Source organism: Symphodus melops, assembly GCF_947650265.1.
Source record: "Symphodus melops genome assembly, chromosome: 12".
Lineage (NCBI taxonomy): Eukaryota > Metazoa > Chordata > Actinopteri > Labriformes > Labridae > Symphodus > Symphodus melops.
In genome coordinates this window covers 12,152,414-12,164,899 of record NC_136702.1, presented here as the reverse complement: position 1 = coordinate 12,164,899, position 12,486 = coordinate 12,152,414, and the positions used below count along the sequence as shown (strand labels likewise).

The following is a 12,486-nucleotide window of genomic DNA, read 5'->3' as shown; positions in this document are numbered from 1 at the left end:
TAAATAATTGCTGACTAATGCAAATTAAACCATTTCTAACAAAACATATCTGTTTTGTCTTGTACATATGCCAGGCACGTTGATGCTTGTGAAATCATTTGATGTGGAACATAACAAAAAAACAAAAACAAATGATAAATGATAAAGGTTTCAGGCCTGCCAGTATTAAACAAATCTGTTAGGCTGTGTTAGCAAGCTTAGAAGAGTGGATGAGCTTTCATCAATGATCAAGGCTCTACTGTTTGAAAAAAATTCTCTTTTACACAGCACGTGGTGTTGTTGACACAAGAAACCTCCACATGTACTGAGATTGAAACGGCAGAAATAGCGAGGGAATATTGCAAACAATCCTTTCCAATACATTTCTTCAAAAATGTGTGTCCAGGGGTTCTTTATGAATCTGAATCCATTGAACACGTTTTGTGAAGAAATCTGTTGGTGAAGAACTGATTCCCAGATTGACCAAATATCTGATAAAATTCCCTCACTAAAAGAAAGGGGAGCCTAGTGATAAAAAAAAAACAAAAAAAAAACAAAACTGAAATCCTTAGTCGGGCAAACATATTTTAAATGTGGGTCTATAATATTCAGAAGCAGTTGACCATGGCATATCTCTCATGTATGCGTTCATTCTTATATTAAATTGTGGCCTATATACGGATTAAATGTTTATGTGTTGAAAAGCATTGGTAATATGTCCAAATCCTTTAAAAATCATCATAAAATCATCATAATTCCCGGACACAAAGAGGGCGTATGCTGAGGGGAGGGGCTGTGACCCCTGCAGGCTCCGCCCCCTCTGCATAATATGCCGGCTTCATTGAAATGACTAGACAGCAGAAACACCGCACAGCAGCCCAGCAGCACACAAGCTTTACAGGACACCCATTTGACGCCTTACAGACACAACAACTACGCCGAAGTGTAAGAAAGTACGAGCTCACATGCCTCGCTTGTGCTTCTTTTGGAGAGAGCGGGCTCAAAGATGAGTTTTAAATCTTAACGAAGCGGATGGAAATCTTTTGGGAATACGGCTTCCTCTCCTCCTCTACTGTGGTACCCTGAACTCAGACTACAAAGGGACGTGAGGTCGGACACAAGTGAACATGGATACATTCTTTGTAGAGGTAAGTTTACTCTATTCAGGACTGTTGGTTTTGTAGTTGTATCCCTTCCTTTAACGTAGGCACGAGGCGGTCTTTGTTTTGTTTACTACGCGTTTTTCTGAACCCGACTGCTTTCATATTGGTCCTTTGAACTGTATGTGAACTTATCTCTAAAGTGAGCCACTTTTTTTTTCTTTTTCTTTTTTTTTACATCTATCCAGCTAAGTTTGTTCTTTTTGTAATGCTTTCTGTGTCCGCTGATGTATGAGGAGGCTTATCCCAAACAAGAAGCGGTTGGGATACCGGGCTGGTCGCCTGAAGCCTTCAGGATGCAGCTGTACTCGGGACACTAATATCCCAACAACTCTCATATGTTAAAGACACTGTTGCTTCTCCTTACTTTAAACATTTCTCCTCCCTTCTGCTCGGTTAATCTCATTTCTGACAATGACGAACAGTGCTTATGTGACAGCCTCTCTGCCTGAGTGCCCCAAAGTGCTTATTTATTTCCCCTCTTTATAATGTTCGTTTATGGCTATAATGACGTAGACTGTCTGTAAAGAGTGTGGGATCATATAGACTGGATTTGTCATCTACAAATCAACCCAGACAGCAGCACACGCTTAGAAAAAAAAAGATCTGATTTGTCATCCCAATCTGACTCAGAGGAGGGCACAGACAGACAGACAGTCAGACACACACACACACACACACACACACACACACACACACACACACACACACACACACACACACACACAGAGGCAACTATGTGTGGCTGATGTTCAATAAAGGACGTGATTGTGAAAGAAAATAAACAAATTCCTATCAAGGAAGAGGTTCAGACTGAAAACCTGAACACCGACATCATGTCTTGCATAAACTACTTTTTCAATATAGCGTTGCATAAACCCACATTGTATTGGACAGATTGAGGTGAGCTGGATTTCAGGTCTTAATCTGATTTTATTAGAGTGATATGCTTTTCAGAGGAAGGTTATTATTTCAGTTCAGCTCAGCAGAAATCTTTGTTTAATCTGGTTATGTTTCCTGTGTGGGATTTTCCCAAAGATTAATAAGAACATATTCAGGTTGTTTTCTTCTCATGTTTGTGTCTTTTGATCATGCAATATAACACGTGTGACATCATTCTTTTAGTATTTATTTGACGCCACATGAGTTTCCATTTGCTGTTTGATCTCATTCAAGGTGCACTGAAAATTGAGACTCAGTGCTTTGATGCCACAGAGACATTTTTTTTTTACGTATATATCAAATAGGGTCGGCTAATTTCTACTCCATGGGGTTGCAGTTCTGAAGATTTGGGATATCTAAGTCAGTTTACATGAAGTCTGAGGTCAAACCTTTCTGTGCCACTACCATATACCCGGGCAGTAAAACAAAGCAGCATCAGCTGTATTTGTGGCAGCCTCGTCGTGTTTATCATGAAAAAGTGCATGTAATGAAACAAATGAACCATGGTGTTTTTAGGTCATGGAAAGACGCCAGCATCCTGAACTCCTCATGCAACCAGTGTGGATTTAATTAAGCAGGAATTCTGGATGTGGAAAAAAGGCGAGGATTAAACGGAACTCAGGAAAAACAAGTGCAGTAGGATAAATCTGAGGCCTGATTCATTTCTGTGCATCCAGTGAATCAACCAGTCTGATTTATGGCCGCTGACATGTTGTGGATGAGAATTATATATATATATTTTTTTTTTTAAAAAGCTTTTTTTTACATCTACTTCTTGATCATCTTTTCAATAAAACGTCTTTGATTCTGTTTAATCGAGGTGTGTCCTTCCTGTTTAAGATGATGGCAGGTTTTTAGAGATCGCTGCGAGGAGTGGCAGGTTCATGGGTGTATGCTTACAGGTTCATCCTGAAGCACATCGCATCCATCAATGTGGCCTTTTCCTCCCGGGAGCTGACACAACACTATAAAGCCTTCAGCAAACTGGGTTTTTACTCCACACCCAATCCGTCCTCTGAGTGGACGTGACCCACAAACACTCTCATCCAACACCCTAAAAATAAAGAATAGTGCAGGAGATCCATTTTTTTGGCTTTTTTAGGCTTCTGAGTTTGGTCATCGTGAATGTCCTCCCTACTTAGGCCTTCTGTACGTGTTAAAAGATAGATGTGTCTCTCATTCATCACGTCATGATAGAATTGTTAAATCGCACCGAAACCCTGATATTGAATGTATTTCTGAAACTTCCAGTTGACATAGCTAAATCCCAGCTCTGTCCGTTTCTAAACTTGGTAATAAGTTCCTTTTATAGCAGCAGCTGCCATACACTGTGGCCACACGAAGGATTTTTCCACACGAGTTAACTCCTTCCCTGTATTACACACCAAATTCCTCTCTCCCAAAGATCCTCTGACACAGGGAATCCCAGATTCCCCGGCCCTGACCCCTGAAATTCCAGGTCATGGCCGCCTGTCATCTGCGCATTGTCGAGCTGTGGTGACAAGGCTTTAGGTTTCACACCATCGCCATCACCTCCGCCGCACACACGAACACAGACGCACACATTCTCCCCCGTCTTGTAACATCTATGTGCTTTTTATGTCTGGGTCTTTGAAGCTGGAGCCGTGGATCGGCATGCCTGGTGAGCATTCTGTGTTGAGGTTGGTAATGTGAGAAACCCGGACTATTTTTTTCTACCCGGGGTCTTTTCGACCCAGTTGTCACTTCCTCCAGCTGCCACTTTAGAGAGCTGAGAATCTGAGATCATCCCTCTTCACTTCCAGCCATGCAGACGTGCAGATGGAGTAAGGAAGGAAGTAAGTCAGGATGTAAATTTAGGACGTAAGGAAGGAAGAAATGAAAAGGTCCAAACATGGTGAGCGGTTCCTGCGGTCTTTTGGATTGGTTAGGCAGCTCTAACTAAGAATGGTTACAGCACGGATTATCACATTTAATTCGCAGACTTTGAAACATTTCTGTGGAGAGTGTTGAAGTTGTTGCGGATTAAGCGTGCTAGTTGTTTCTGAACAAACACAGGGGGGTATTATTAAGGCAGTTTTTATGTGGACGTCATCAGAACTCTTGCAGCTTTGGTACAGTCTGGGGCGGGTTTAATCAGTCACGAGAGCGCTGGGGCTAATTATCTGCAGGCATTGTCAGAACACACACACCAACTAACAAGGATAATCCTTCCTTATAATGACACAGATGCCTCGTGTCAGGGCAGGTCATTTGGTTTTAAAGAGAACCTCTCACGATGAACTTCTCAAATTTGACCTTTTTTTTGGACAGAACGTTTGACATTCGACACTCCAATGAGCTGTGTGAAAGTAGTCTGGATCAAGCATTTTTCTTCCCCTTTCCGAGCTTTTTTTGTTTGCATTTCTTGTGTCTCTATCAGTAACCTGACCCCTTTCTATCAGCGAGCTGACCGCCGCACGGGGAGCTCAGTTCAGTGATAACCTCCTGCTGACACCTTGCTGTTGACTTAAGCTTAAACCTGCTTCATCACCGAGCTTTTCAGACAAAGCTGTCTGTGTTTGTGGCAGTTAAGAGAGGAGGAAAACGTCATTTTTGTTACAAATAATGACGCACACGAGATTGCCTTCCCGTCGATTAGCTCATGATGACGGACAAACAGTTGTGTTGAGTGATGTGACAAGTTACTGACTTTGTTTTTTTGTTTCTTTTCGCCTGTTCTTTAGTCTTAAGAACGAGGAATAGCAACGTTTAGTTTAACACTTTAACACACTATCACATATACAGGTAACAGGAAACAGCTGCTGTGGTAAAAGATAGCCCGTATGGGTTGACGTATTTTGCGAAATTTAAAAGTACTAAGAGGGAATGTGTTGCATTTGGACAGAGCAGGCTAGGTCTTTTCTTCTATTTTTTATGATGTTTTCTGAGGTTGGCTAAACATGAGCTAGCTAGTTAGCTAGCTAGAGAGACAGACAGACAGACAGACAGACAGACATGGAATGGTGAATCTGCCTTCCAACACCCATCCTTCCTTCCTCCCTCCCTGGGTCTCTTAGGGCACTCATGGGTGTGTCGTTCTCAGGAAACAGTAATCAGCTTTGGTCACCTGGTGAATCCTACTTTTTTATATTCATTTTTTAATCTATGTCTCCATTTCAAATGTGCATTCCTAAAATGTTCTGGAAGATTTCAGACAGAGTCCTGAGGTGCTTTGGTTGTTCCCACGTCCCCTCCAGACTATATCTGTTGGCGGGGTCCCAAGAGGCAACACATGACAAGTACGAGAACGAAGTGGAGGATGAAGTCTGCTAACCGATGCAATTATGAGAATGTTTGACTTCATATGATCAATGCTCAGTGTAGTTAGACACAATCGCACTGTCAGCAAAAGAAAAGAAAATACTGCAGAAAACAGACTGAAGCAGTTTATTTTGTGCTCAGAATATTTGTAGCTTCTCAGGGGGGGTGGGGCATCGATACATATTACTAACTCAATACAAGTACTTTGACCCTCACTGGCTGCCATACCTGATAAACACTGCTTGGTAATGACAGAAGTTTAAATCCTTTCAGTTCCGAGGTCTCGTCTGGCAGTTTAATAACCTCCAACCTGTGATTACTGCTCCCTGCCCAGATGTTGAATTTCCTTTTTTAGCCCCCTATGATTACTGCGCACAAAGTCAGTCCATAGTAAAAATGCAGTTTAGTCACTCATTATGTTACACTTTCCAATGTGTTTATGTGAAACATGTTACAACAAAGAAAAAAACATTCAATTTGTTGACTCTGTTTTAACGGCTATAGCTTCAGCGCTTAATACAGGATGAACTCCCCGTCGGTACACGTCGCACACTGCGTGAGCCTGGAGACTCTGACAAGCCCCGTGGTGTTAACAGAAGCAAACAACACAGCATGGCACAATCCACAGTCATGAACCGTTAGCTTTCCCATCCACTTCTACTCTGTTTATTAGGAACGAGGGTGTGTGGTTTGGCCCGAGGCTGTTCAAATGAGCATGCATGATGAGATACTTAAAACTCGCAGGAGGAGGAATGTTCTGTCTTTCTATGCTTCACACTATAATGCAGCTTTGCCTCCCCATCTTTGTCAGAAAGAATACTCTCCATGTTACCCCACCTTAAACACGTCGAAGCACTCTGCATCTTAGTTGTTTGAAATGTAAATGCTGTCTTGAAGTCATGATGTCATCATTCAGACCTACAATTTCCCCTTGCGTTTAATCTTTATAATTATGACATTTGACAGCCGTAAACTTGTGCAGTTGTTGATGCAGTGCCTGTGAGTAAAGGCTGATAGTTTTAGGCTAAGACTTGCTTTTGAAGCTTGATGCAGTACACAACCAGCCGTGTCATGAATGTGATCGAACGTGATATGGCAGACACACTGCCTGTGTTAGTGGAGGATACCTCTAGTCTCGACAGAGAGGTCAGGCCGCATGCAACTACCTGTACATGTGCAGGCAGTTAACAATAGACATTGCATTTCTCAAGGAGGAAACAGCAGAGAAGCATCAGCGACGCCAACATAAAGCCAGTCATCCAGGACTTTGACGTGTTTTTGTATGTTTCCACATCAACTTCGAATTGAACTTATCTGTCACCAACTACTTTGACTGCTGCTGTGTTGAACCCCCCCCACACACACACACATCCCCTCGGCCTCTCCACTGCCCCCTACCGCTCATGTGCATACCTCACCATAGGAACTTTGAGCATTAAGCCTAATTTGTACGTCATGGGGTGCCTAGCGGTTAGGTAGTGCCCCTTGTATTAAGGCTATATTCTCTTGTATAACCAGCCCACTCTGACCTGTGACTCCTTCCCTCTCTCGTGTCCCTACGACATCCACTTTCCATACATTATATACATTTTGAGCCTATGCACGTCCGACTACGTACATAGGCTTCTCTGTAGATGACGTGTGCAACGGAGTAGATTTGACAAAGAATTATAAACCAGGCTTTATTTTTTTTTAGCTGTAATCATTTTGTGATTATTCGAGACTAAATTGATCTTGTTATATTTTTGGATGAGCAATTGGTCAATACAAAACCCCCTATAATGATCAGGCTAGTGTGAGTTAAGTGAAGGTCCATGATGATGATGTAAAAGAAGTCAGATCCCATAGATGGAGAAACTCAAGCACTACCCCACTCTGTTTGCCCCAGATGTCTTTCACAATCAAACACACACACGCTCAGTCTATGACGGTCCTGACGGAGCACCATTCCTGAAATTTCTCAGGGATCCCTTCTCATGTGACCCTATAATGCGTCTGCAGGCGAGTACAGAGAGGGCCTGGTATGTAGATGACACACAGGAGAGGGAATTCCAGGTGGCTCTGCAGATATTGAAGTTCATGAGGATTAGTGCCCAAAATCCAATCAAACATACAGCAATCAGATTATTCCCTGCCTCTTCGTCTCATTCCAGAACCTATTTGCTCTTTAAAAAAGAGTCATAACCTTGAGCAGCATACTAATACTTTAATCAGCCAGTAGAAGATAGATAGAGAAGAAGTATGTTCAGTCAGGATAAGACCATGTCAATCCAGACACCGTATCAGGAGTCTGTGGCAGAGTGTCAAGTGTTCGTCTTCTTTGTTTGGGCTCCTCAAGACATAATCTGTTATGCAAATTCTCTTCTGTACTCATGAGCTGCATTCCCCCCCCCCCCCCCCCCCCGACATAAAAAGACAACAATCATGCACTTAAAACAAGTGTAATCTTGCATTGCAAACACATTTGCTTGACTTGCTAAATGAGCATTATTATTGTAAATGAAACCTCTTCACAACAGTGATGACAGATCATTCCTAACCAGTTATTTAGAACTCCATCTGTCTCAGACCTACCGCTTTGACAAAACCAGTTTCTTTCAATATGAAAATTAAGCCTGCACTGTGTTAACCGATGAGGCTGCTGCCTTGAGGCCATCCGTCTTTAAGTCTGTTTATAGCTTCCCCCTCGGGTGGTGTGTGTGTGTGGGGGGGTCTTGCGGCTCCTCTGAGTCAAGAACAATTGATGAACTCCACCCTTTTCCCCCATTTTTTTCCTCTGACGCCCCCCTCCAACACAGACAGGGGGAAGCCCTCTTCCCCTCAAGGGACTCCTCCTCCTCCATTAGCTAATTTCAGATCAGCTGCTGCCTCCATCATTAATTCATACATCTTCCAGCACAGATGCTTAAGGTTGCCTTTAATCATGTGATTTCTCCCCTCAGTCAAACACCCTGCCCTTCCCCGGCCTCACCCATGCTGGCTGTGTTCACCTACTGCAGTAGGATGGCAGATGTTACACTATTGTTACACTAGCATCAAGGAAACAAAGGAATTGGGCCATGCTGGAGCACAGTTGTGTGTTATTACGCATGTAATCTTTTTGATGCTCTGTGTTTAACCTGAAGAGTCTGATGAGAAATGCGTGGTGGATACAGAAGAGTGTGTTGCTAAAGGGCTGCATGACTGAATCTATGGAAGATGAATGTAAGAAATACTAAATAAACACAACAGCTCTTAAGAATGACACTTTATGGAGTTTTTTGGCCTGGTCCAGAATCTTAGAAAAGCTTAATACTTTAACCAGTTCATTCATACCTATCTTTGTGATGTGAAATCATATTGATTGCATTTCAACTAAAAGCTTTCTGTTTCGAAGAAGGTGTTTTTGCCTCAGTTTTAAAGCCTCTGACCAGAGAGTCCCAGGGGGACCTTTGCCCAGATTGTCCTCTCAGATGAACTCATCCCATTGGTTTAATCTCACTAGCTACTTGGCGGATCCCCTCTTCAATCCACTGACTCAGCATTTGGGGGATTTGGTTACAACCTCTAATTTGGGCCCACTAACCCTTCCTTTTAGTTTTCAAGAGGTTTGTAGGTATTCAACTTTTGTCCAATTGATTGAAATGCCTTTATGGTCAATTTGACCTCCAACTGATTCTCAAAAGCACTTTGAACATGCAAGTATCAATGTGTTTTTGACCATTGCTAAACACCCAGGCTAGCCTGCCAATCAAAGTTCTGGATAACACATCTGTCCAGGCACCATAGTTGAGGTTGCTAAGGGTTAGTGTCTTGTCTTATACCTCTCTATTGTTGTGTTGATGATTTTATGTCCTGGTATTTGAGATGTAAAGGGATTGCTACACCATGATCCTCTATTTTAAAATCCTATGTGTTTGTAGTCTTCTGCTACTTAATGAGGACTCACTTAAAATGTGTTGTTCTTTTTGTCGCAACAAATAACCAGGACAGACATGAATGAACTCAAGGACACTTGAGAGGGACAAGTGAAAGCAGCAAAAGCTTCAGTTTCTTTTGGCCCGAATTTGGTCCTGGTGGATACTTTCCGTTGTTACGGGTCGGTATCCTTCTCTACGCGTGAGCCAACAAATGAGGTGCTTGTCATGCGTCCAGCTTGCTCTTCTCATCTGTCAACCAGGCATCATTCCTGGCCAACAGTCACCTCTATGTGCTGCACCCACAAATTAATTGCTGTTCGCTAAGCAGCCGTTCACTTGCTCCATGAAACCAATCTATGATCCAAGAAATTGGCCCATCATAACTAACCATTCAACTGTGTCCAGGTAAGGCTAAGTTAATTAGCTTTCTTTTGTTCTTGGCTGATACGATCACCCGATACCACTTTTGCTCCCGCTTCACCAGACAGCAGAGAAAGAGCTGTGGCACTTTGCACCGTGTACTCCCTTAAATATTTAAGGCTAGTTCGTCAGCAAATCTCTGATCTGGATGTCATTGTACGAGCCGCAGAAACTCAAGACTCTGGCTAAACCGTCACGTCATTCAACTCGAGGGGTTTCTGTGTCAGCAAGCACCATGGGTCATCAATGAGCGGTCTGTTATGGTGGATTATATTACTTTTGTCAGCTGACTCAGTCTCAGCAGTGCAGTGCTCTTGAAGTGTTTAAAGACATACACCACAATGCTCTGTATATCCAAAATCCCAAATAGCCGTCTTAATAAGTAATCTAAGCTATGTACAAAAAATGAGGCAGAAATTAGTTTAAATCAAATTAATAATATGAACAATATTTTCTGCTTACTTTGCTTGAATTTGGTTTGATTGGATGTGGTTACACTTTGTTACTTTTACAAGAATTACACAGATGATTCTACGAGCCAATCACGGTGAAAGGTCAGGGAGCACCTGTTCGGCTACGTACACTTGTAACTTTGTAATAGGGTGTCTACGTGGATTGCGAAACACTACAACTTACAATTCAGTGACTAGTTGAAGAGAATGTTCTCAGTTTTGTAGGTTACAGTATGATTAATTAATTATTATTATTAATTTTTATTATTAATAATATCATTATTAATTATGTTACTTGAACATACCTTTTAAGGATTGTGCCACACTGATTTACACATAGCATTGATGTTCCCAGAGCCAATAATTTAATTGTCAACAGAGCCTTGAAAGATGGTTGAATCAGCCAAATGAGTTCTGCTTGAATGAAAGTTGAAGGTTTATTTTAACTGAGATTGTTTATGATGCTGAATTAAACTTTTGACTTTGATTTCCGACATGCATTTGAACTACTTCACGTCATATTTCCGGAGGTTTTAAGAATGGTGGATAAGCTAGGTTTGGAAACGTATTGGAAATCGCTTTACTTTTAATGGAGCTAATAAAACATCTGGTTACCAGTGGAGCTAATTATGACGTCTGGCGAACACTAGGTTTAATTAAAAATTAATTAATTAACAATTTCCTTTGATTGTTTTGCAGGTTTAAGGACAGAAAACCAACAGTATGAGTTAAATATTTAGTTGTACTGCAGCAGGTTATCCAAGACTGGTGAACTTAACTCAAGCTGAAACCCGTGTCCCTAAGTGTCCCAGCTGGTCTTTGTTTGGGATATTTCCGCCTGGTTACCTCCTGAGCTCTCTGTCAGATGTGGTTGTCTTTGTCCTGACTTAGTGACGGAGCCTCTGAGGATGGAGGGGACAAAGGGGGAGGAGTTTTGTTTTGACCATCTGTTGCTAAGACAATTCTTCTCGACTTTATACCCTCTGGCTTTAACTCTTTAAACACAGACACACACAACATGCAAAGACACAAACAAATGGACAAACACATCTGGCGTCTTGAGTCACTGCACGACCCCACCTGTTACCCTGCCTGTGTTTATTAAAGCAAAAACTACAGGATTATATTTAGGTGTAGGACAAACATTCAAACAGCCATATTGAAAATGCAGACTCTACCCAACTTTCGGTCAATCTACAGCAGCCATTGAGGTGCAGTGGAGGCAGGTCTTTAACATGCTGGCAAAAAGAAATAAAACTAGCACCTGCTATTCAAATGAATTATTATTACAGTTATTTAAAGCGCTTATCCAAAATCAAATCAAAAGATGTGAGTATCCCCCCCGTGTTTATTCATTGGCTTTTGGAGCCAGCCTCAAGTGGACACTTTTTCTTTTGCACTTCTTCTATTATCTTTGTGTTGCTACACCAGAGGTTGTTGCTTGGCTTATGGAAAATGCTAGAAATGGATGTGTGTAAATCAGTCATGTGCAACTGTTTTTGTTGGTTAGCTGAATTATGGTTCGATTTTTCAGCGTACTTTATGATCATAGTAACGGGCAGTTCTCCTGTGAGCTCGACTCTTCTGCCAAACTGAAATAAGCATCTGCGTGTTCCAACTTGTTGCTGACTTTTGGTCTACCATATAATGATGACTCATATAGTCAACCATGTATCATTGTTGATAATTGGTTGTCCTAATTCCTGCTTTAAAAACGTTAACTGGTTACCGTGGCGAGAGCTTTAACTTTCGTGTCTTCAATTTTAACTTTGTTCATGTGGGTGGAGACTCTGACTCAGCAATGGAACCGTTAAACTCTGCTTGTTTATCATACCTATTGCTTACTTGCGTCAACGAAACTGACGAAATACCCAAATGTGGTGTAGAAACGCACAGAACTCTAAACTTCTCTATGTGTCAGGACTTGCCTCACATTTTTTTTCCTGTTCAACATCTCACTGTATGTTGTCAGTACTGTAACAGTAATTTTATACTGAAGTCCTGTCCCTGTGATTTCCAGTTACATAACGGCAACTGATCTTCTTAAAATCTATAGAGTAAACACTATTAATCTCCTCAGTGGACCTCAGAGGACTCACGTGAAGCAGCTTTTCCCTGAAAATATGGTGCATGCCAGGCTGGTACCAGACGGGCACAGTCGCTCACTGGCATGGAATTCACCAATCTTCTTATGTTAAAAGTAAACTGAGTGAATCAAGCCATGTGTTGGATAAAACCTCTGTTGTTTTTGTGTTTCTGTTTAGTGTGCATCTTTTTTTTCCAAACAATAGAAGGCGGGACATTATCAGGAGCCTGCGCCCTTCCTCTTTCCCTCGTCGACCCCCCATTCTC

The 12,486-nt window shown here is 41.9% G+C and overlaps 1 protein-coding gene across 1 annotated transcript in view; it reads left to right on the top strand.

Moving 5' to 3' along the window:
* The first annotated feature begins 842 nt into the window (after positions 1–842).
* The window catches only part of myo10l3 (myosin X, like 3), a 54,030-nt gene continuing 42,386 nt past the window's right edge, over positions 843–12,486 (top strand). Inside the window, exon 1 of the mRNA XM_079357733.1 lies at positions 843–1,127. Within this exon, the coding sequence (XP_079213859.1) occupies positions 1,107–1,127 (21 nt within the window). The 5' untranslated portion in view covers positions 843–1,106. The remainder of the gene's footprint in view (positions 1,128–12,486) is intronic.